Genomic DNA, 21,910 nt, shown 5'->3' on the forward strand with positions numbered 1-21,910 from the left:
TGGTTCAATCCCTGTCCTCTCAGATGATTGGACACTGATTCTACTTTCTAAATCTCTCTCCAGTAAGAGACCTGGAGTCTTAGTTCAATTCCTCATTGTTTAAAATCTAGATCACTAAAGTAATTTCATGCTGATTTCAATTCCTCTCTGATGTAGCTCACCCTTTATGATATTATCAGAACGATCTCTATAAAACAAACATCAAACCATTTTAAATTCCTTAAATCCCCATCACTTAACAGATAAAGTTCAAATTCCTTAAACTGGCACAAAATGGTCTGTTTGCTGTGTTTCTGATTAACTACTTAATGTACTACGCTAATATTCCCTTGAGGTCCCAACTTAAACTGAACTACTTTCAGGACTGAGAATATACCCCCTATCCTGGCAACCTCTACCAATCTTATAAGACTTGGCTCAAACATCATTGCTGTCATATTTTACCCCCAGACCACTTTCTCCACACCAGCTCAAGTTTCTTGATCTTGCTGGGCACAGTAGCACACACTTGTAATCCCAGTAGCTTGGGAGGCTGAGGCAGGAGGATCGAGAGTTTAAAGCCAGCCTCAGCAAAAGTGAGTCACTGAGCAACTCAGTGAGACCCTGTCTCTAAATAAAATACAAAACAAGGCTGGGGATGTGGCTCAGTGGTTGAGTGCCCCTGAGTTCAATCCCCAGTACCAAAAAAACAAACAAACAAACAAACAAAAAAAAACAAAACAAAAAAACCCAAACCACGTGTCTGCACAACAATTAGTAAATCAATGTTCAGAGCAGTGTTTCCCAAAGTTCAACTTACATGATTCCTTTAAATTTGTCTCCTTCAACTCAGAACTTCTTAGTGCCATATCATCTCTTTCCAATCCCTCTTCTTTAAGATGAAAACATCTCTCCTTGCAAAGATTAATTCTCTTCAGTTTCATCTTTTTATTCTGTCTGGACCTGCCTCATCTGACACATTCCTCTTCAAATTCTTTCTCTCCTTACCTCAAAAATAACTTCCATCTGTTTTGCTCTAGAGCAGTGATTCTCAAATTGTGATCCCAGCCCAGCAGCATCAATCAGCATTACCTGGGAATGTATCAGCAATGCTCATTTTCAGGACTTCATGCAGATGGTTTCACTGAGTCAGAAACTCTGGGATGGATGGGGTCCAGGGAGGTTTTAAGAGTCTTTTAGGTGACTGTGATGCATGCTGAGTTTGTGAGCCATTGCTGCAGTGGATGGATCTTTCAAACTTATATTCAATTTTACATTCCAAAACACCCTGAACAAAAATGCTTCCCAAGCACATTCTGTACTTTAGCTACTTCTCTCTTACTCCCTTATCATTAGCTTTTCTAAGAGCATCAACCACTTAGTACTCTCAAGTCAGAACACTCAATGACTTCTAGAACCCCTCCAATGAGCTGTGTATCTTAAGCTCTTTAACAGACAAGAAAACTAAAACTCTTGACAGCTTAAATGACTTGTCCAAATGGATCTGTTAAGTCCAGAAATTATTCTATCATAAGAAGAAAAATTCAAATATTATCAAATGTAACACAGAGAATAATAAAAATAAAAATGTAATAAAGATATCAAGACAGATTGATTTAATAATAGAGTAATGAATACAGAAAGCAGATTGTCAGAGACCAGAGAGAAAGTGAGGGTAGGGCACCTCATATATATAACTCTCTGTAATGAGAAACGGAATCTAAAATTTAGGCAAGCAAACTATAATTGTAATGAGGGTTGTCTTTTTTTTTGTGATTATAAGTGACAGTGAGGTAAGAGTTTCAAAAATGAGAAAGGACATTAATAAGTGTGTAATAAAGTTTTAAATTCAACTTAGCAAGACCCTATCTCAAAATAAAAAATGAAAAGGGCTCGAGATATGACTCAGTGGTTAAGCACCCTTGGGTTCAATCCCCAGTACCAAAAGAAAAATAAAAAATAAAAAAATAAACAGGTAGGGGGCTGGGTTTGTAGCTCAGTGGTAGAGCACTCGCCTAGCACGTGCAAGGCCCTGGGTTTGATCTTCAGCACCACACAAAAAATAAATAAATAGATAAATAAAGGTACTGACAACTACAGCTAAAAAAAAATAAATATTTTTTAAAAAAATAAACAGGTAAAGCTGACTTTAGTAACATTTTATTTAACCCACTAACTATATTATCATTTTACAATGTAATCAATACTGAAAATTTGAAAAAAATTTTGGCACCAAGTTTTCAAAATTCAGTGTCTGTTGTATATTTCTAACAAACTCAATTTGGATTAGGCACATTTCAAGCATTTGGAAGTGTTACCTGGCTGATGGCTCCTTCATGGACAGAGTAGTTCTATAAATTAGCCTTGGATATAAGCACTGAATATACAAGAAAGTGCCCTACAATCTGCCACCTGATTTAGGGAGTAGGCCCCTTACTGCTCATAAGACCCAACACATCAGGCACCTTTGTCCCCTGCACAAACTACTTCCAGAGCAAACTTCTCATTCTCTCATTTGATTTACTCAACAGGAATCTACTGGGAGCTAACTGAGCCAGCCAGCCAGCCATTATCTAGGCCCTGGGGATATAGTGGAGAACAAAACAGACAAAAACCTTGGATCTCCTGGGACCTCCCTCTTAAGTGGGAAGTACTCCTAAGGAAATAAAGCACAGAAAGACAGGGAGTTTGTAGGATTATGATTTTTAAAAAGAATCTCAGGACAGGCCTTACAGAGTGTGTGAAGTTTGAACAAGAATGTGTAGATGTGAGGGTAAGCCACACCAACACCTACTGAAGAAGATCCAGGTGAGGCAGAGGAATGAGCCTTGCAAAGGTTGGGATGAGAGAGTGATAGGTGTTTGCCCATTAGCAAGTAGCCAGGGAGGCTGAGGCCGAGAGAAAAGGAGTGAAGAGCATCAAGACACGGTGACGGGGGGGGGGGGGGGGGAGTAGAATAGGTGTGCCAGACTACATAGGGTAAAAAAAACCTGTGCAGTGGTCTGAGCAGAGAAAGAAGACCATTCTGGGCAGAGAGTAGACTGCAGGAGGCCTAGAGCCCTCAGCGAGACCAATTAGGTGGCAGAAATCCAGGTAAAAGAAATGATGACTCAGACTGGGATGGCAGTGGCAGAGGTAAGCAGAAGTGGTCAGATTCTGGTTCTGTGTTGAAAGTTGAGCTGGCAAGACTTGCTGATGGACAAGCTGCAGGGTTGGCCTAAGGATTTCTGGGAGAACAGTATCATTGACAGACTAATGTGTCAGGGACACTAGAGTGCAGTGTGAGAGAACAGATGGCAACAGATGGCAGCAGAAAGGTCCCACTCATCTGAAGTCCTGAAGAGGCTACGAATGAATGAGGTGAAAGATGGAGATAGGCAGAGAAGTGATTTTGCCAGAAGCACAAAGAATTCTATGGGCATCCCCTGGCACTTGACAGCAGAGAGCACACAGTGCCCACTCCAAAGTTTCCTCAGTTTCCAAAGGTGACTGGAGGGTGTGCCACTGGCTCTCCCTAATGCCCACAGCTTTTTGTGCTACCCTCTATAGTGTGGCATGTAAAACACATTATACTAGTGGCCAGTCTCTGTATCTCCATCAGCTCTAAGCACAGGGTGCTCCCACATTCACCTGTTTTTCCAGCACCCAATATTGGCCTTGGCTTATCACTGTTGATCAATAAACAGACCCTGAATTCTGCCTGTTGGTTGGAACTGGCCAGTTTGTCAAACCATAAAGAACTCCATGGTTGTCTAGATCTTCTGGCAAAAGCTCATACCTGATTAACAGAGGCAATCATAGCATTAAAAACAGCAACAAAATAGATAAACACTTAGAAAGAAATCTCCTCCCACAAGAGAATATACAGGTGGCACACACTTGTAATCCCAGAGACTTGGGAGGCTGAGGCAGGAGGATCACAAGTTTGAGGCTAGCCTCAGCAATTTGTTGAGGCCCTAAGCAAGTTAGCAGGAGTCTCTCTCAAAAAGAGATAGAGAAGCCAGGCATGGTGGCTCACGCCTGTATAATCCCAGCGGCTTGGAGGCTGAGACAGGAAGATTGCAAGTTCAAAAATAGCCTCAGCAAAAAGTGAAGTGCTAAGCAACTCAATGAGACCCTGTCTCTAAATCAAATACAAAAAAGGGCTGGGGATGTGGATCAGTGGTTCAGTGCCTCTGAGTTCAATCCCAAGTACTAAAAAAAAAAAAAAAAGGCTAGGGATATGGTTCAGTGGCAAAGCACCTCTGGGCTCAAACTCTGGTACAAAAAAGAAAAGGGCTCAGTAGTAGAGTGCTTGCTGAGCATGTGTGAGACCCTGGGCTCAAGTCTCAGCACCACATATAAATAAATAAAATAAAGAGACGTTTACAACTAAAATAAGTTTATATTTAAAAAAAAAAAGAAATCTCCCACACCAAAAAGAACTATCATTTATTAAGCACCAATTTTGTGCCACACAAAACAACCCTAAGGAAGGAAATTAAAGCTTAGAAAGAGTAAGCAGAGCTAAAAGGAAGAGAATCACAAGTAATTGTAGCTCAGAAGCAATCAGAAGCAATGTCAGGGTGTGTGTGTGTGTGTGTGTGTGTGTGGTGTGAACGTGGGAGTGACAGCTGTTCACATCTTAATGATACTTAAAGGCACAGTAAAGAACATTTGAGGGAGTGTGAGCTGGCAGCACCCACCTGCAGCTTCATAGCTCCCAGGGGTAGCTCCTTGCCTGCCATACAAAAGACTGGTGTACATATATGCATATATGTATATACACATGTATACACACATGCACAAATACACATAAGTTCTTAACTCTCCACATAATGACTTTTGCAGGCTGCATGCATGGGCTCAAGTTAGACCATAAAACACATCTTAAATTTTCTCCAATAAAAATGTTCAGTTAAAGCCAGGCATGGTGGCACATGTCTGTAATCTTAGCAATCCAGAAGGCTGAGACAGAATTGCAAGTTTGAGGCCAGCCTGAGCAACTGAGATCCTGTCTCAAAATAATACTTTTTTTAAAGGGCAGGGGATGTAGCTCAGTGGTAAACTGCTCTCAGGTTCAATCCCCAGTACCATAAAAAGTAAAAAACTAAGAGGAAAAAAAAAAAAAAAAAAACAGGACTGGAGATAGCTCAATTGTAGAGCCCTTACTTAGCATGTCCTGGGTTCAATTTCCAAAACTTCAGATAAAAAAAGTTGGGATAAAAGTATAGAAAGGCTAAACTCTCTTGAGTAGAAATGGACACTTGGAGACAACTTGCAGCAGAAACTATAAGTGAATCAGTACATTAACAGTACGCCTGACACAGGTCTCCAAAGGGCTGCATGAAATACCTTTCAGATTTGGAGCTGTAAATCAGCACTAGATTTGATGTCACCTTCTCTACTGCTCTATAGGCTGCCCTGGCAAATGTCACCAGTAACATCCACCAGGTTACATGCAATTTCTCAGCAACCCCTAGATGGCAAAGGCTCTTCTGACCAGAACTCAGTTTCTAAAAATTAGAAACTCTTAATTCATCCCGAACTTCTCCTACTTCCTCCTAAACTCTTGATCAATTACCATATCCTGTTCCTTTTACCATCCAAATATCTGCGGAATCTGGCCCTTTCCTCTGTTCCCACACTGTCACTTTCTAGCTTCTTCTCCTTGTTTTGCCTATACCAATAAAACAGCATTTTAATTGGTCTTCTTGTTGACAGTCCTTCTCTACCTCCTGCATGCACTTTTCAATTGGCCCTGTAACACTACCACAGAGATTATCTAAGGTATAAATTTATTCGTGTTTTATCATTATTTAAATCCTTTAAGTGGCTCTCTATAGCACACAGAAAGAATCAAGTGCAAGTTTCTATCCATGGTATGTGATGACTGATTTTGTGTGTCCACTTGACCAGGCTGGGGGGATGGACAGCTGTTGGTCAAACATTATTGTGGGTTAATTTACATCTGAATTGCCTTCCTTAATGTGCGTGGGACTCATTTAGTCAGCTGCATACCTGAATAGACATAAATAAATAAATAAACAAACAAACAAATGAGGGAACTCTAGCAATAACTGATTTGTGCTGGGACTTTTTTTTTCCTTTTAGACTCAAACTGAAACATGGGTGCTGACTACAGATTTTGAGAATTGTCAGCCTCCATATCATGTGAGCCAACTTGTTTATTATAAGGATATACTTCTATATATATAGGCTAATTGGAGAGCTCCAATAGAGTATGCAAGGTTTTTATGATTTGGCAAGTTTACCTCTTTAAGTTTACTGCTCCACACATCCTTCTCATACTAAGTTGTCCTTTGCAATTATAGTTTTTGTTGTGAAAAGTTTCATATATACCTAAATAACAGTGAAAAGAATAACAATAAAATGATCACTTTGGACCTACTGCTAAAGCCTTAGCACTTTATCTCAGTACTTCTTCACTTTAAAAGTATGGGTCCAGGACCAGCAGAAATGGCATAATTTAGATGGTTCAAAATACTGAATCTCAGCTGGGCATAGTGGTACATGACTGTAATCCCTCCTACGTGGGAGGGTGGGCAAGAGAATCCCAAGTTTGAGGCCAGCCTAGGCATCTAAGCAAGATCTGTCTCAAAAATAAAATACAAAGGGCTGCGCATGTAGCTCAGTGGTAAAATGCTTGCTAGTTGTTGTGAGGCCCTGAGTTCAATCTCCAATACTAAAGAAGAAAAAAAAAAAAAGTTGAAGCTCAACCTTCCCCACCCCACTTAGACTACATTTAAACAAGATTTTCAGGTGACTCATGTGAATGTTAGGTCTGAGAAGCACTACTTAAAGCCCCCGAACCCGCTCTCTTCATCTTTTCCCAAAGATAACCAATGTCCTGATTTTGGGGTTAACTGCTTTTCTTTATAATTCCAACATTGTTATGTTATCTATCCCAAACAATACACTGGCTAGTTTAGAAAATAGAGGACAAGGGCACACTATGTGTGTAAGGAGAGGGCAGCTTGCCTTCTCTGATAGGCGACTCCAGAGGAGGTGAGTGGGTGGGTCTCTGGGTTGTGGCTGAATTCCACTTCTCTGGGAATTGACAAGGCCTCTTCTGGGGAAATCATCAGCAAGATCATAAGGGCATCTTGGGAAAACAGTTCAGCATAGCTGGGTGCTTGACAAGGCTGAGGTATGAAGCAGGTTCTAGATAGCAGCAGAAATATGTTCAGAGGAAGAGGGCTGCTTCATTTTTTCTACTTCTAGGTTCACCATAGTCCACCTACAGCTCTGGGAAGAAAAGCCAAGAACTTTCTTATGTGATATGAATATCCTCAGCAGAGCAGGAGGGGAGAACATCAGCACATGATCAAGACCATTCAAGTGCTGAGAACTTGCCAAACTTTCCAGGGGACTGTCTTAGGGGTTAAAAAAGATGGCTGAATGGAAGTGGGGGGCATTGGTGGTAACAATCTATCACTTGGGTCACATTGCTACAGTATGAGTCAGCTGCCCTCCACTTCTGGAGCACAGCTGTCATATTGGGATCACTTTTCCTAGTCCTCCATGAGACTCCTTGTCATTTCTTTTGTATTGCGTCTCCTGTTGCCTGTATCTTATGCCTTACTCTTGATGGATTTAGTCTTTCAATTGGTGGAGCATATTTCCCAGTACTTTTTAGAAAAAGGGTATGTGTCAGCTTAATTATTTAAATATTTAATCTTTGAAAATGACTTCCTTCAATATCCATTCTTGTTTAATAGTTTGACTAGGTACCTTTTGCACTGGAAATCTAATTTTCTATTTTCCACCTATTTTTCTTTACTATTTATTTATTTTTGGTACCAGGGATTGAACCAGGACTGCTTAGCCACTGAGTCACATCCCCAGTCTTTTTATTTATTTTGAAACAGGGTCTCACTAAGTTGCGTAGGGCCTCACTAAATTTCTCAGGCTGGCTTTGAATTTATGATCCTCCTGCCTATGATACCACTTGGGAGGCTGAGACAGGAGGATTACTTGAATTTTGAAGTTCAAGACCAGACTGAGCAACACAGTGAGGCAGTGTGGGATAGATAACATGAGGGTAGCAGAACTATAAAGACCCTCTCTGCAGCAGGGATTGGGCAGATACAAATCAGTCTGAGCACTGGCTGCCTTTGTGCTACATTTAGGCATCAGCTCATTTATCTTCTGGATAGAGTCAGCCTTGTCTGTTTAGCCTTTGAACATTTTCCTCAAGTTGTCCAGGATCTCCTTGGAGGTTCTTTGGGTCAATCTGCTTTTCGTACTTTGGCTCACAGATCTGGTTAGCTCTTTAGCTTTTTCACAGATCTCTTCCACAAGCAGGAGGGGCTCTGATACCTCATTGATGATCTTGGCCGCTATATTACCTGTGGCCCTGATGTAGTAGCAAAACAGATTCTCTATCTCTTGATTCACAGCAAAACTTTGTAAGTTATTTTTTTGGGGAGGAGAGTACCAGGGATTGAACTCAGGACACTCGACCACTGAGACACATCCCCAGATCTATTTTGTATTTTATTTAGAGACAGGCTCTCACTGAGTTGCTCAGCACCTCACTTTTTTGCTGAGGCTGGCTTTGAACTCACAATCCTCCTGCCTCAGTCTCCCTAGCCGCTGGGATTACGGAAGTGAGCCATCAAAGCCCAGCTATAAATTCTTTTTTAATGGTGGCTGGTGAAGAATGTGACATCTCTGTCTTTGAGGTCTTGGTAAAATTTCCCAGATAAGAAATACAAACTTCCGGGGCTGGGCTGTAGCTTAGTGGTAGAGCACTTGCCTTGCATGTGTGAGGCACTGGGTTTGATCCTCAGCACCACATAAAAATAAACAAATAAAATAAAGGCATTTTGTTCATCTACAACTACAAAAAAAATTTTAAAAACAACAACAAAACAAAAAAGAAATACAAACTTCCCAGTTTCCAGGCCTCAATGCCTGGCTGCCTGGCAGCACTTTGAAGAGCCAGAGTCATTTCCAGCCCATGCATGGCCTACTTCTCCTCTGCTATTCTTTTCTCTTTGCTTTTTAGATGAATTTCATTATTTGTTTCATAAATTTCATATTTTTAAAAATTTCTAAGACATTGTTCCCTGAACTTAAAAATTATTGTTCTATAAATATACTATACTGTATTCTCCTGTCAAACTAACATTTCATTGGCCAAAGCAAGTCATACACCCAAATCGAGAGACGAGAAAGTATATACTCTGCCTACTATGAAGCCATGGCAAGGGCATGGACGTATAACATGACAAAGAATGAAGAACTGAGACCAACTGATTATCCAACCCCAACACAATTAAGGGCTCTGACATTCCCAACCATTGTAAATTATTTTAGCAGCATGAAAAAGGAAAACTTAGTCAGGTGTGATGGCATACACCTGTAATCTCAGAGACGTGAATTAGAAGGAGCACAAGTTTGAGGCAAGCCTGGGCAACTTAGGGAGACCCTGTCTCAAAATAAAAAATATAAAGGACTGAGGATGTAGCTCAATGCTATAGTGAGTGCCCTCGAGTTCAATATTAAAATAAAATAAAAACAGGGCTGGGGTTGCAGCTCATCGGTTAAGCACTTGCCTCATATGCATGAGGCACTGGGTTTGATCCTCAGTACCACATTAAAAAATAAATAAATAAAACAAAGATATTGTATCCATCTACAACTAAAAAAAAAAAGTAAAACAAAAACAGTTGGGGTAGGGTCGGAGAATCAGTAGGTGAGGAGATGTAGAGTTAAAAAGTACCCTCAATAATTCTGATATATATATGTGCCCTTCTGCTACAGCAAGTATCTTGGATTAAAAATCACTGGTCTGTACCTAATAAAATATTGACCTGCAATTTATTTCTTAAAAAAAGGTATAATTTTTTAGAGTTCTTTCACAAATGTGATCTTATCTGCAGAAGCTAAATGGCACAGTGGAAAGAGCTTTGGTAATAGACTTTAGTTTGAATGCTAGTTCTATCAATTAGCTGGCAACCTTGGCAAATTAACCTATGAGTCTCAGATTACTTCCATGTAAAATTGGGCAAATAACATCTACCATGTAAGACTGCTATGAGGATTAAATAACAACAGGTATCTTTCTTTTTTGTTTTGCTGTATTTCAGACTTAACTCAGAGCCTAGCATATGTTAGGAAAACGATCTGCTACTGAGCTACATTCCCAGCCCTTCTAAAATTTTTAAAAATCTTGAGACAGGGTCTAAGTTGACAGACTTTCCTTGAACTTGTGATCCTCCTACCTCATCCTTTGGAATAGCTGGGATCACAAGCATGTACCACCATGCCTAGCTATATTCTTTCTTTGATTTGACTTCAAAATTACTCAAACCTTGGGCTGGGGATACAGCTCAATGGTAGAGTCACATGGCATGCACAAGGTCCTTGGTTGGATCCCCAGCAACACTTAAAAACTCTATATAATCTTTCTAATTTCATTAGTATACCTTAATTAATAAGCCCTCATAATATTGTTAGAACATTTTCTGGGCCCATGGTTTATAAAATAGATTCTAATTTTAAAAAAAATCTGTGGTTAAAAACATTAACATAATAGAGCTAAGGTTGTTGCTCAGTGGTAGAGCGCTTGCCTAGCACATGCGAGGCTCTGGGTTCAATCCTAAGCACCAAATAAACATAAATAAATAAAATAAAGGTATTGTGTCCAACTACAACTAAAACAAATTTTTAAAAAACCATTAACATAAAACATACCATTTTAACCCTTTAAAGTATACAATACAGTATAACTCTATATACATTGTTATTGCTAGAATTTCTTCATCCTGTAAAACTGAAACTCTATATCCACTGAACAACTCCTTTGTCCTCCCCTACCCTCAGGCCCCAGCAACCACCATTCTACTTTGTTTCTAAGAATTCTATTTTAGGTTCCTCATATAAGTGGAATCATGCATATTTGTCTTTTTCACTTAGCAAAATGGCTTCCATCATGGCATCCATGTTGTTGCATATGACAGAATTTCCTTGTTTATTAAAGGCAGAGTTAATAGTCATTTGTATATATATGCCACATTTTCTTCATTCATCTGGTGATGGAAACTTAGGTTGCTCTCACCTCCTACTAGTGTGAACAAAGCTTCAATAAATGGTTGTATAAATCAGGGTATACTATCTTACTGCTACCAATTCCACTTCTTCTTTTGTATTTTTTTCCTCTTTCCACATTTTTTGTTGGTATATTATAGTTGTACATAATAATGGAATTTGTTGTTACATATTTGTACATGCATATAACATAATGATATAATTTGGCCAATATCACTCCCCAGTACTTCCCTTCTTCCCCACCTCCCTCACCCTGGGGACTTTGCTCTAGTAATCTACCACTTCTACTTCTGAAACTGTCCTACCCTAAGACCATGTAGTTTCTGACTCCCAATTCAGGGTCCCTTCCATAATAATACTAACATTCATTCAACAGATATTTGTTTCTTGACTGCCAAATATGTGGCAGGTATTGAGCTGGGCAGACTCTTAGCCTTGCCCTCAAATTGCCAGCAGTCTAAAGTAGGGCAGCAAAACACACAATTAAAGCTCAGTGTGTGGCTGTTCTGGCAGAGGTTAAGCACCTAGTTCAGCTCCAGGAAAAGGCGTGTGAGCATGGTCCTGAATGATGAAAGATGTTGGACATGAGAGCAGGGAAAGATCGTATGTGTGAAGAAAACACCTAAGTTTAAAGTTTTAAATTCAATTTCATATATTTTTGTTGCACAGAAATATGCTAGAGTGATCAATAAACATTTTCATACATATTATGTTAAAATAAATCATATCATATGGGGTAAGTATAAAAAATTTTAGTTCCAAGAGAAAGAGGAATGATCTAAAATTTCTATTAAAAGAAAAGCATTCTTTAAATGATTGATGAAAGATAGTATATCACCAAGATATTAACTGGCTACATTTTTTTAAAAATGATAGAACTATTTTATTTTTAAATGTTAATATTTATAATTCTCTGGAAGCTACATCCCCTGCAACTATAAATAGCATTTTTAAAATTCTCTTCCCCTTTTAAAATCATTCATTCATATTAACTATAAGTAGCATTTGTAAGCCTGTGTTACATAAGTTTTTTAATCTTAGTTTCATTTATTTATTTATTTATGTTTTTGTTTGGCAGTGCTGGGGATCAAATCTAGGGTCTCACACATGCTAGACAAGCATTATACACTGGCCACACCTCAAGTCCCTTATTTTAATTTTTTTTATTGAGAGAGGGTCTCACCATTCTGCCCAAGTTGGTCTTGAACTCCTGGGCTCAAATTATCCTCCTGGCATACACTATCATACCTGGCTAAATTTATCATCACGTAAGTTTTACTTAATAAACTCAATTATGGTAATTTAGTATACAATCAGTCAACAAAATAAATGCACTACAGTCTCTGATAAGTTTTAAAACTTAGCATAAAGATTTAGATGTCAACTTAAAAACATGTGAAGGGGTTTCACAGTGTTTCAAAATTATTTAGTCTAAACACCCAATCTCAACTATGCAGGGGGGCTGGGGATATAGCTCAGTTGGTAGAGTGTTTGCCTAGCACGTATAAGGCCCTGGATTTAATCCCCAGCACCACCAGAAAAACAAAAAAAGACAAAAGAAAACAACAAAAAAAAAACAAATGAAATGCGCAAAAGGCTTTTCATGAGCTTAACCTACCTTTCCAACTTCATATTCCAGACTCTGGTTCTTTAAACCCCAAATTAAAAGAACTACTATCATAGTTTGTTTGTTTGTTTGTTTTTTGCTTAATTTCCCAAAGGAATCAAAGTTCTATTAGATGCCACTTAAGTAAGAGCTCAAATACTTAGGCATATCAGCATATTGAAGGTTTGGAAACACCCTAAAGGAAATTGTTAAAATTTATTTAGTCCAGTGTCTTCCAAACTTGTTCTACTACAGACATTCCCCCATTCCCTCCTCCCCCACCAGTGTTGGTGATCAAACCCAGCACCTCCTACATAGTAGGCAAGCACTTTACCACTAAGCTAAATGTATCTCCATCCCCTAGAACTTTTTAAATAACCTATGAAATTAGTGTTCTACAGTACCCTTTGGAAAAAGCATCTAGATAAATCTTAAGACCCATCTTAAAAATTCTTTTTTTTTTCCCCCTAGTACCAGGGATTGAACTCAGGGGCACTTAACCGCAAAGCCTTATCCCCAGCCCCCTTTTTAATATTTTGAGGCAAGTTCTTGCTTTAGGACCTCACTAAATTGCTGAGACTGGCTTTGAACTTACGATCCTCCTGCCTCAGCCTCCCTAGCCACTGGGATTACAGGCATGCACCACTGTGCCCAGCTAAAAGTCAGTTCTTAAAAAAAAAAAAAATTAGGAGCTGGGGATGTGGCTCAAGCGGTAGCGCACTCGCCTGGCATGCATGCGGCCCGGGTTCGATCCTCAGCACCACATACAAACAAAGATGTTGTGTCCGCCGAAAAATTAAAAAAAAAAAAAAATATTTAAAAAATTTCTCTCTCTCTCTCTCTCTAAAAAAAAAAAAAATTAGTTGTAGATGGACACAACACCTTTATTTTTATGTCCTGTTGAGGATTTTAAACACACATATGTGAAGTAAGTACTCCACTACTGAGTAAAACTCCAGCCCCTAAAAGTCAGTTCTTTAAAGTCTTCCAGATTTCATCTAAGAGGCATCCTTTCCCCAATATTCCCAATGTGTGCTCCCTATTATGTTCTGTGATATAGATCCATTATCTACCACAATTTCTGGCTTCCAGGAGGAGTGCAATCGAAAAGTGGAAATGAAGAAAAGGAGAAGCTAATTTCTAAATTTTTAGTTTGGATAACTGGGGTGAGGAAAATACTTAGAGGAAATAAATAAAAGATATGGTTGGAAAAAGGAAGTCCATTTCAAATATATGGGAAATCATGTGGGAATGGCCAGGAGACAGTAGGAAATATGGAATGGAAATTGGAAGAATCTTCTTGTTATAGGTGACAGATGAAACATAAAAAGAATTAATGGTACCACCCCTCCCCCCAAAAAAAAGATAGAATGAAAAAAGAAAATGATAGAGTTGTCTAGGGAATCTTAATGTTTTAAAAATGTTCAAAGAAAATTTCTTAAGCTAAAAAGCTAAGAATTCCTCTTTACTACTCATTCCCCTCTATCTTGCCACCATACCCAAGCCAAGTAGTCCAGCAACTAAGTCCTTTGATCTCTAACTTCATAAGCTGTCCAAAATCTATCTTCTTTTCTCCACTCCACAAGTACCACTAGTCCAATGTTCAGATCTCCAATAAGACCAATACAAAAACCTTAATTGCATCCACTCTTGCCCATACCAACCTCACACATGATCTTAATAAACACACCAGCTAGCACCAGAATGATCTTCAAAAACATGTCAGACATATCTTGTTTCTGCTTCAGATCCTGCTACTGCTTCCCACTGCACCTGACTTGATGGTTACTTACCCACCTCTCATGCCAGCTACCTATCAGCCATGTTGCTCCAGATTTACTGACCTACTTTCTATTCTTCATGCAAGCTCAGAAGGTTCCTTTCTCAAAGACTTTATGCTGGTGATCCTAACTGGAATGTTCTTTCTTAGGACTTTTCAGCTAACTGATGGCCTCCCATCCCTCAAGAGCATTTTAAACTGCCACTGTCAGTCACTTGGTATCAATTACTCTTTTAACTTTTGCTCAGCATCTGTAACATAAAATTAACTCTTTCATATTATTTATCTTTTTTCTCTAGAGTTTTAATTTGTCTTGCTTGCTCCTATATCCTTAGTGCCTAGAATACTCTGGCCCACAGTAGGTGCTTAAATATTTGTTGCATGAGTTAATAAGAGATAGCAGGATGGAGATTGGGGTGGGGGAGGTAGAATGAAAATCAGAAGAGAACAGCAGCTAAGAGAAGAATCTTATGAACAAGGAAGTCAAGAAGAACAATGACCAAGAAGTCACTAAATTTGGCAATTCCATCCTTGGTGTTAAGAGGGCAATTTCAGAAGGGTAGAAGCGGTAGAAGGCAGATTACAATAGGCTAATGAGTAAATGGGAAGTTCAAGTGGTAAGGGCAAAGGGAAGGAAGACTACAGAATACTATTTTGAGAGCAAGAAAACACAAAGAACTTGTCAGTATGGAGGATATTTTGTGCATGTTTTCAAGCTGAAAGGAAGGACTCAGAAGGGAAGGAGATTCTAAACATGCTAGTCTGCTAGAACAGGGTCCCAGATGTAGAAAGAAATGAGATGGGATCCTAAAGCCAAAAGAGTCATCTTAAAAAAAAAAAAAAAATCCCACATGATGACAGTACGATATCTGTTTTCATGTTCAGAAATATGTACTCTCTGGAAATAATTTATTTCTATAATTCTTATATGAGTTTAGCCTATAAAATCATTATTAAACTGTACATACATTTTAACTCTTAGAAGGTACAAACTGGAGTTCTCACAGTTAGACAGTCAGGAGGTATGCATCTTCAGGCGGTTCAAAGTGTAGAGAAGGAAGGAAAGGGAGGAATTGTGCAAATGATAAAACAACAGGCACAACAGACAATAGATGAATTTAGGTAAAGGTTATGCAATGTTTGTGGTACTATTTGTGTAGCTTTTCTCTAAGTCTGAAATTATTTATAAATAAAAGGTTAAAAAAAAAAAAGAGAGAGAAATTGCACATACTTAAACCAAGTAGGGAAAGCAAATTCCATGATGAATGGTCGGCATGCAATGGTCAAATTTCTTTGTCAACCATCACAACCACTTGGTAAGTTCCTCTCTGCTCATCAGCAGAAGTCTAACAATGGTTGATAAAGAGACTAGGACTAAACCTTTATAGCATTTTACTAAAGAAAGAAAATGCTCAAGTAAATGAAGTTATTTTCACTTACCAAATGAATGTTTGCATGAATTGGGTGGATAGTTCTCTATAACTCAGCATTCCCAATAAAAAAAGAAGTAAATCCTGTCATTAGAATACTATTTGTTTTCCAAGAGCAGAGAGTATAAAGAAAAATCTAATAGGCTCATTCCTTAATAACCAGGACAGAAAAAGTCTGAGGCACTGTTCCTGATTCATGTCTAACAGAGCAAGCAGACGGTGGTTAAGCCTTTGCTGTGTATATGTGTATGTGTGGTGTGGCGTGTGTCAGGGAGATATCCTAAGAAGAAAATACCTCAGGTGAAGGTGAACTCTTATAGTAACATCTGATCCCTTTTGAGTTACACAAAAGGTTTGCCAATTAGGTAACTATGGCTAAGAAATGACTGCCTAACAATACATAGCACTCTTAGAAAAAACTAAGAATAATATTCCTTCTGTATGGAATATTAATGAGATCAAATACACATGCAGAGTTGTCAGAAATAATAATGAGTTGGACTGGTGGTGAATGCTTATAATCCCAGCTACTGGGTAGACTGACACAGGAGGATGGCCAAGTTTGAGGCCAACCTCAGCTACTTAGTTGAGACCCTGTCTCAAAATAAAAATAAAAAAAGGACTGGGGATGTAGCTCAGAGGTAGAATGTCTCTGGGCTCAATCCCCAATACCACAAAGCAAACAAACAAACAAAAACAACACACTGACTAAGGGGCCCCTTCTCTTTTCCATCTTTCTATGCAAAGCTATGCTCTCCAAGTTAAAAGGCACAGGCAAGGGGCTGGGATTGTGACCTAGTGGTAGAGTGCTTGCCTCGCACTTGTGAGGCACTGGGTTCAATCCTCAGTACCACATTAAAAAATAAATAAATACACAAACAAAATGAAGGCATTAAAAAAAAACTTGTATTAAAAAAAATCACAGGCAAGAATTTCCTCTACCTCTTGAACTGAAGGAGCCATTAAAATGGAAAACACCACTGTTTTCTTAGTGATACTCATCTTCTGGACCCCATTTCAAGGCAAAACAGCTTAGCTATAATCACTTGGAGCCTGCAGTAAAAAGGGTCCCTTCTGCTGGCTGTGGCGGCCACACTTGTAATCCCAGGGGCTCAGAAGTCTGAGACGCGAGAATCATGAGTTCAAAGCCAGCCTCAGCAAAAGCAAGGCATAATGCAACTCAATGAGACCCTGCCTCTGAATAACACACAAAATAGGACTGGGGATGTGGGTCAGTGGTCGAGTTCCCTGAGTTCAATTCCTGGTACCAAAAAAAAACAAAAACAAAAACAAAAAAGTTCCCTTCTCCCAGAAGAGAAAAAGAAGAGCACCACCCACTGTAAAGTTTCATGAAACCCATGCATGAAGGTTTAACATGATAGGACATCAACCCAGTTCAGCATATCTGATCAGGTTCTGAAACCCAAAGGAGTTACTTGCAAGCCAGATTCAAGTCCGAAAACACTCTAAATTAATTTATCTTCAAAAACTGGTGTGTGGGGCTGGGTTGTGGCTCAGTGGTAGAGCACTTGCCTAGCATGTGTGAGGCACTGGATTTTAAATAAATAAAAGGTCAAATTTCTGACCTTTTATTTATTTAAAATAAATTTTTAAAAAATTGGTATGCACCCAGTTTCCCTCCAGGGATTCATATATATGTTTTGGAGTGTGTGTGTTTGTTTGACAGTGAGACACAAAAATTCTAAACTCTTACCATAGTCTTAAACAGATGGAATTACTATTAATACACTTTCTAGGGGGTGTTCAAAGCAACTATTTGAATGTAAAACTATGATTTTTTTATTTTCTTTCTTTCTTTTTCTTTTTTTTTTTTTTTTTTTTGGTACTGAGGATTGAACCCAGGGGTTCTTAACCACTGAGCCACATTCCTTTTTATATTTTATTTAGAAACAGGGTCTCACTGAGTTGCTAAGTGCCATGCTAAGTTGCTGAGGCTAGCTTTGAACTCCAGTTCTGCCTTTCTCAGCCTTCTGAACTGCTAGGATTACAGGCATGCACCACCTTACCCAGCCTTTCTCGCACGTGATTGGGCACCTCCCTGATTGGGTGTGAGGCGTTCTGGCTAGACTATGTAGGAACTAATCTCCACCCTCTCTAGGTGAGAGAGCCCATCCATGTGAGGGTGTGACTGACCACTGACCCTAAGACCAATCACTGACACTGACCTTGGAATGCTGTCCCCCTTGACCTTCATTGGATGGAATTTCCCCCTGAATTTCTTGTTCCCCAATAAAAGGCCACTCTCTGGCATGCCCTGCTTCTCTCTCTCTCCTGTTAGTCCTGAGTAAGCCTCGCTGCCCCACGGGTGGCTCAAGGCAGGAGCCAGAGGGGGGGGGCCGTCTCAGACCTGGTCAAAGAAAAAGGTAAATTGAGTTTGTGTGTTTATTTTGATCTCACTAGTTAACTTCTATGCTAAGAACCTCTAGTATGAAGCTAGTGTGCTAGTCGCGCGGTTGACAAAACTATGATTTTTTTTAATAAGCTTTCATTATTACTTCATTTGGAATGATCACCCATTATTCCTAAAAATCTCAAGAATTATTAGAAAAGATGGCTCATGAATTTAAGCTATTTTGTTCATTTGAAGTTAGAGTACTATAGAAATAGCACCAAGTCTAATAGTAAGTCACTCTACAAACACATGCTGAGAACACATGCTGAGGGTCTAAGATATGTACAGGACTGACCCCCTCTGCCTCCAAGAACTTACAGTCTAGTTGGCAAGATATAATATGTCACTAAAGTGATATGTGACTAGTGCAAATAAATAACTTAGATAATATATTTCCTAAAAGTATTGAAAGCAGATTCTGACTGCTGTGAGTTAGGGTGGTCAGAAACTAGCTTTAAAGGAAAGGAAGGAGGTGAGCAGGATGGCAGGCTTCTGAATGGTATTGAAGAAGGTCCTGCACTCAGACTTTCAGTTTTCTAAATACTTTCATATCCATACTCATTTATTTTGAATTTATATTTGAATTTAACAATAACCCTTATTAAAAAGCCCAGCATACTTCCAATTTACAGGCAAGAAAAAAAGGATGAGACCACTCAATAGTCAATACAATAAGCAATGAAACCTGGGTTTTAATCAAGATATTCTGTCTTTAAGTCCAGCAGTAGAGGTTAGTGTGGGAGAGAATGGGACAGTAACTTAACCAGAACAGAGGATCTGTAGGGAACTTGTAAAGATTGGTGGGGTCAAACTGGTGCCAAAGAAATTGAACTTCATTCCTTCAAGCAATAAAAAGGTTGTAGCATTTAGAGAGAAAGGAAAAAAAGACTAAAAGTTGAAAGACCTAATAGTTAGGAAAGAGTAATAATACTATACCCCAGGTGAGAGATAATAAAACACAATTGCTTTAAACTTTAAACTACAAAAAAACCCATAAAAACAATTAAAAAAATTCTGAAGGATAAATTGTAGATTATAATACCTACTGAGAACACAAAGGGTATGACAATTTGCCAACAACTATCTAATATCATCAGAAATATTAAACAACCCTTGTAAGTTAAAATTGGAATTGTCGACAACTTTCAGGAATTTCTAGTCCACAAATTTCGGTGTTCCTATACAAGGACTACTTTCATGGAATCCAATGAACAGCACTATGATTTTACTAAGGTTTTCAATGACTTTTTGATTTTCCATGCAGAAGCAGTTAGATTTGGTCAAATGAAGGTTGACTCATTTCCATGTTAAAGCCCTTGACCCTGCTTATAGCACAGGACTTTGCAAAGAGCAAAGACCCAATCAACATTTGTAGAATAAATGAAGCTAGGCCTACTGTACAAGAGTTCTTTACATCACAAGCAGCTCGAATGCTAGTCTGTTCCCAAATAAATTTCTCAGTATTTCGGAATCAAGTCCGGAAGAAAATCTTCCAGCTAACGTTCTTCAGCCTTCCCAGCCCAGGCCTCCTGCAAAGTCCTCCAGTAATGTTTTCCAAAGTAATGCCACAGTGCCATTTCCCGAAGATGACAACTGCATAGTTCCCTGCCATGTTATCCTCCCTGGAGCCAAACCCAGGAGTTGCGGGCGCACGGGGAAGTTTCCCAGAGGCCCGATCTGCGCCCAGAGAAGTATTTTCGGGAGAAGGAGCTGCCATCGAAACCAGTGCCTGCCCTACTCACCGCGACCGGACGGCCGTGCTCGGGGCCGTCGGCAGCGTCCAGGCGCTGGGCCGGGGCTGGTGCGGCTGGCGCCGGGGCCGGAGCGGGCGCCGTGGCTGGCGCCGTGGCCGGCGGCTGCCGGTGCTTGCCGGCACGCTTGGCCTTGGCCTGGATGCAGCGCTGGTGCAGGGCGAAGGTGTGCTGGCGCTCGAGCTCCAGGCGCTCGGGCGACACGGCCTCGTAACGGGCCTCGCAGGTGCTGTGGTGGCGCCGGCACAGCTCTATGCGCCGGCGGAGGCGCTCCATGACCGCGCTGTGCCGTGGCAGCGCGAACTCCGCCATGGGGCAAGTGGGCAGCACCATGGGCCGCGGGCTGCACGGGCCAGGCACGGGGCCGGGCCTCTCGGGGCCGGCTGGCACTGTGGGCTTCGCTCTCCGGTACGCCTCACGGCCGCGCCATGCCCCCACGGGCCGCGGAGCGGACTCGCGCGCGGCGGCGGATCTTCCTTCTGCTCCGCTCTGCCCAACCCCGGACCGGCCTTCGCTGCCCACCTCAGGCCTTGGCCTGTCCCCTCCGGCCCGGCCCCATTGTTTTCCGCGCCGCCGCCGCCGCCATCTTAAAATTGTTTTCGGGGCTCTAGGAAGAGGGCGGGGTCCCGGCCGGCGACCTCTCGCGTCACGGGCGATGAACAGGAACTCCGACCAATCAAAGGAGGAAGAACCGGCCGCCGAAGGGCGTGGGGATGAGAACGTAATAGGTGCTCTTGGTCTCCAGAGCGGTATTTAAAAGGAACTCTCAAGTGAGGGGCCAGGGGTACCCCCGGGGAGGGCCGCAGCCCTGAGACGGGTCTGCTATGACTGACAGGAACCCAAACTGGAGGAGACAGGTATCCTGAACACCGCCTCCTGAAGGTAGGCCCTTCCGGGTCCCCCGAGAAAAGCGGGGTAAATCCGACAAGGGCTTAACTACCTAGACCCAGATGTCTACCTGGCACTACTGCGCTTCATTTTCTTCTTTTTGAATTCGGTTTCATAAACTCAAAGAAGCCACGCTATTTCAACGAAAGCCGTTTTTCTTTGACCTCATTACTTATATCCAACCGTAATTGGCCAGAATTATCCACCAGTTAGCTGGTAGAGATTTCCTTCTGCACCATTCTGAAACATTGGGACTGTAAATTTCGGCTTAAGAAGTTTCCTTTACAGAGCAGAAGAAAGAGGATGTAGGCTCACGTCCAGCTCCATTATTGGGGACTGGAATTGCAAAGGATTAGTTCAATACACAGGGAGCTTGGACTGCGAAGTTCCACTCTTAAAAGATAGTTAGGTTATAGTGAGGCACTCAACAAAATGGAACCACCATTTGGGCTCCAGTAATCTTAACTAGTAGGCAAAGGGAGAGTGGCTACTGTAAAGCAGTGGGGGAAGGAAACGGGAACGTTGAAAAGTTAATTCTACAACCTAATTTGTGTGTGGGACCAAGATATTAGAACACGTAATGATAGTGGCACCCCAATTACTAAAAAGGTTACATAGGAGATGCTAGGAGGCTGTAAATTGGAAGACACCATTAACAGCTCAAACATTTATTATTTTCATCTTGTTTGCCCTAATGGGGATTCAACCCAGGTCCTCCAGCGCTCTACCACTGGAGCTACATCCCTATCCCCCAAACGGCTTCTTAAAAAAAAAAAAAAAAAAGCAACTAGGAGCACTGCTTATTTTTTGATACTTTAGTAAGCAAATCTAAAAGCTTAATAAGCACATTAAGTATTTTCTAAAGTTATGCCAAGAGTATTTTAACTATGGAGTCTGATTCTGAAGAACGATTATTTTCTAATAAAAATTTAAGTTTAACGGGCCCCCATAAATCTTAAAAGATTATCTATAAATTACCAGTAGCACCGCCTCCTTTTACAACAG

The 21,910-nt window shown here is 40.5% G+C and overlaps 1 protein-coding gene across 1 annotated transcript in view; it reads right to left on the reverse strand.

Moving 5' to 3' along the window:
* Window positions 1-20,630, reverse strand: part of Maml1 (mastermind like transcriptional coactivator 1) — a 43,083-nt gene extending 22,453 nt beyond the window's left edge. The window contains exon 1 of the mRNA XM_046457121.2: window positions 20,009-20,630. Within this exon, the coding sequence (XP_046313077.1) occupies window positions 20,009-20,350 (342 nt within the window). The 5' untranslated portion in view covers window positions 20,351-20,630. The remainder of the gene's footprint in view (window positions 1-20,008) is intronic.
* Between the last annotated feature and the right edge of the window lie 1,280 nt (window positions 20,631-21,910).

This window comes from Marmota monax, unplaced genomic scaffold (genome assembly GCF_021218885.2).
Source record: "Marmota monax isolate L192 unplaced genomic scaffold, Marmota_monax_Labrador192_F-V1.1 WCK01_AAM20220418_F8-fsc00263, whole genome shotgun sequence".
Lineage (NCBI taxonomy): Eukaryota > Metazoa > Chordata > Mammalia > Rodentia > Sciuridae > Marmota > Marmota monax.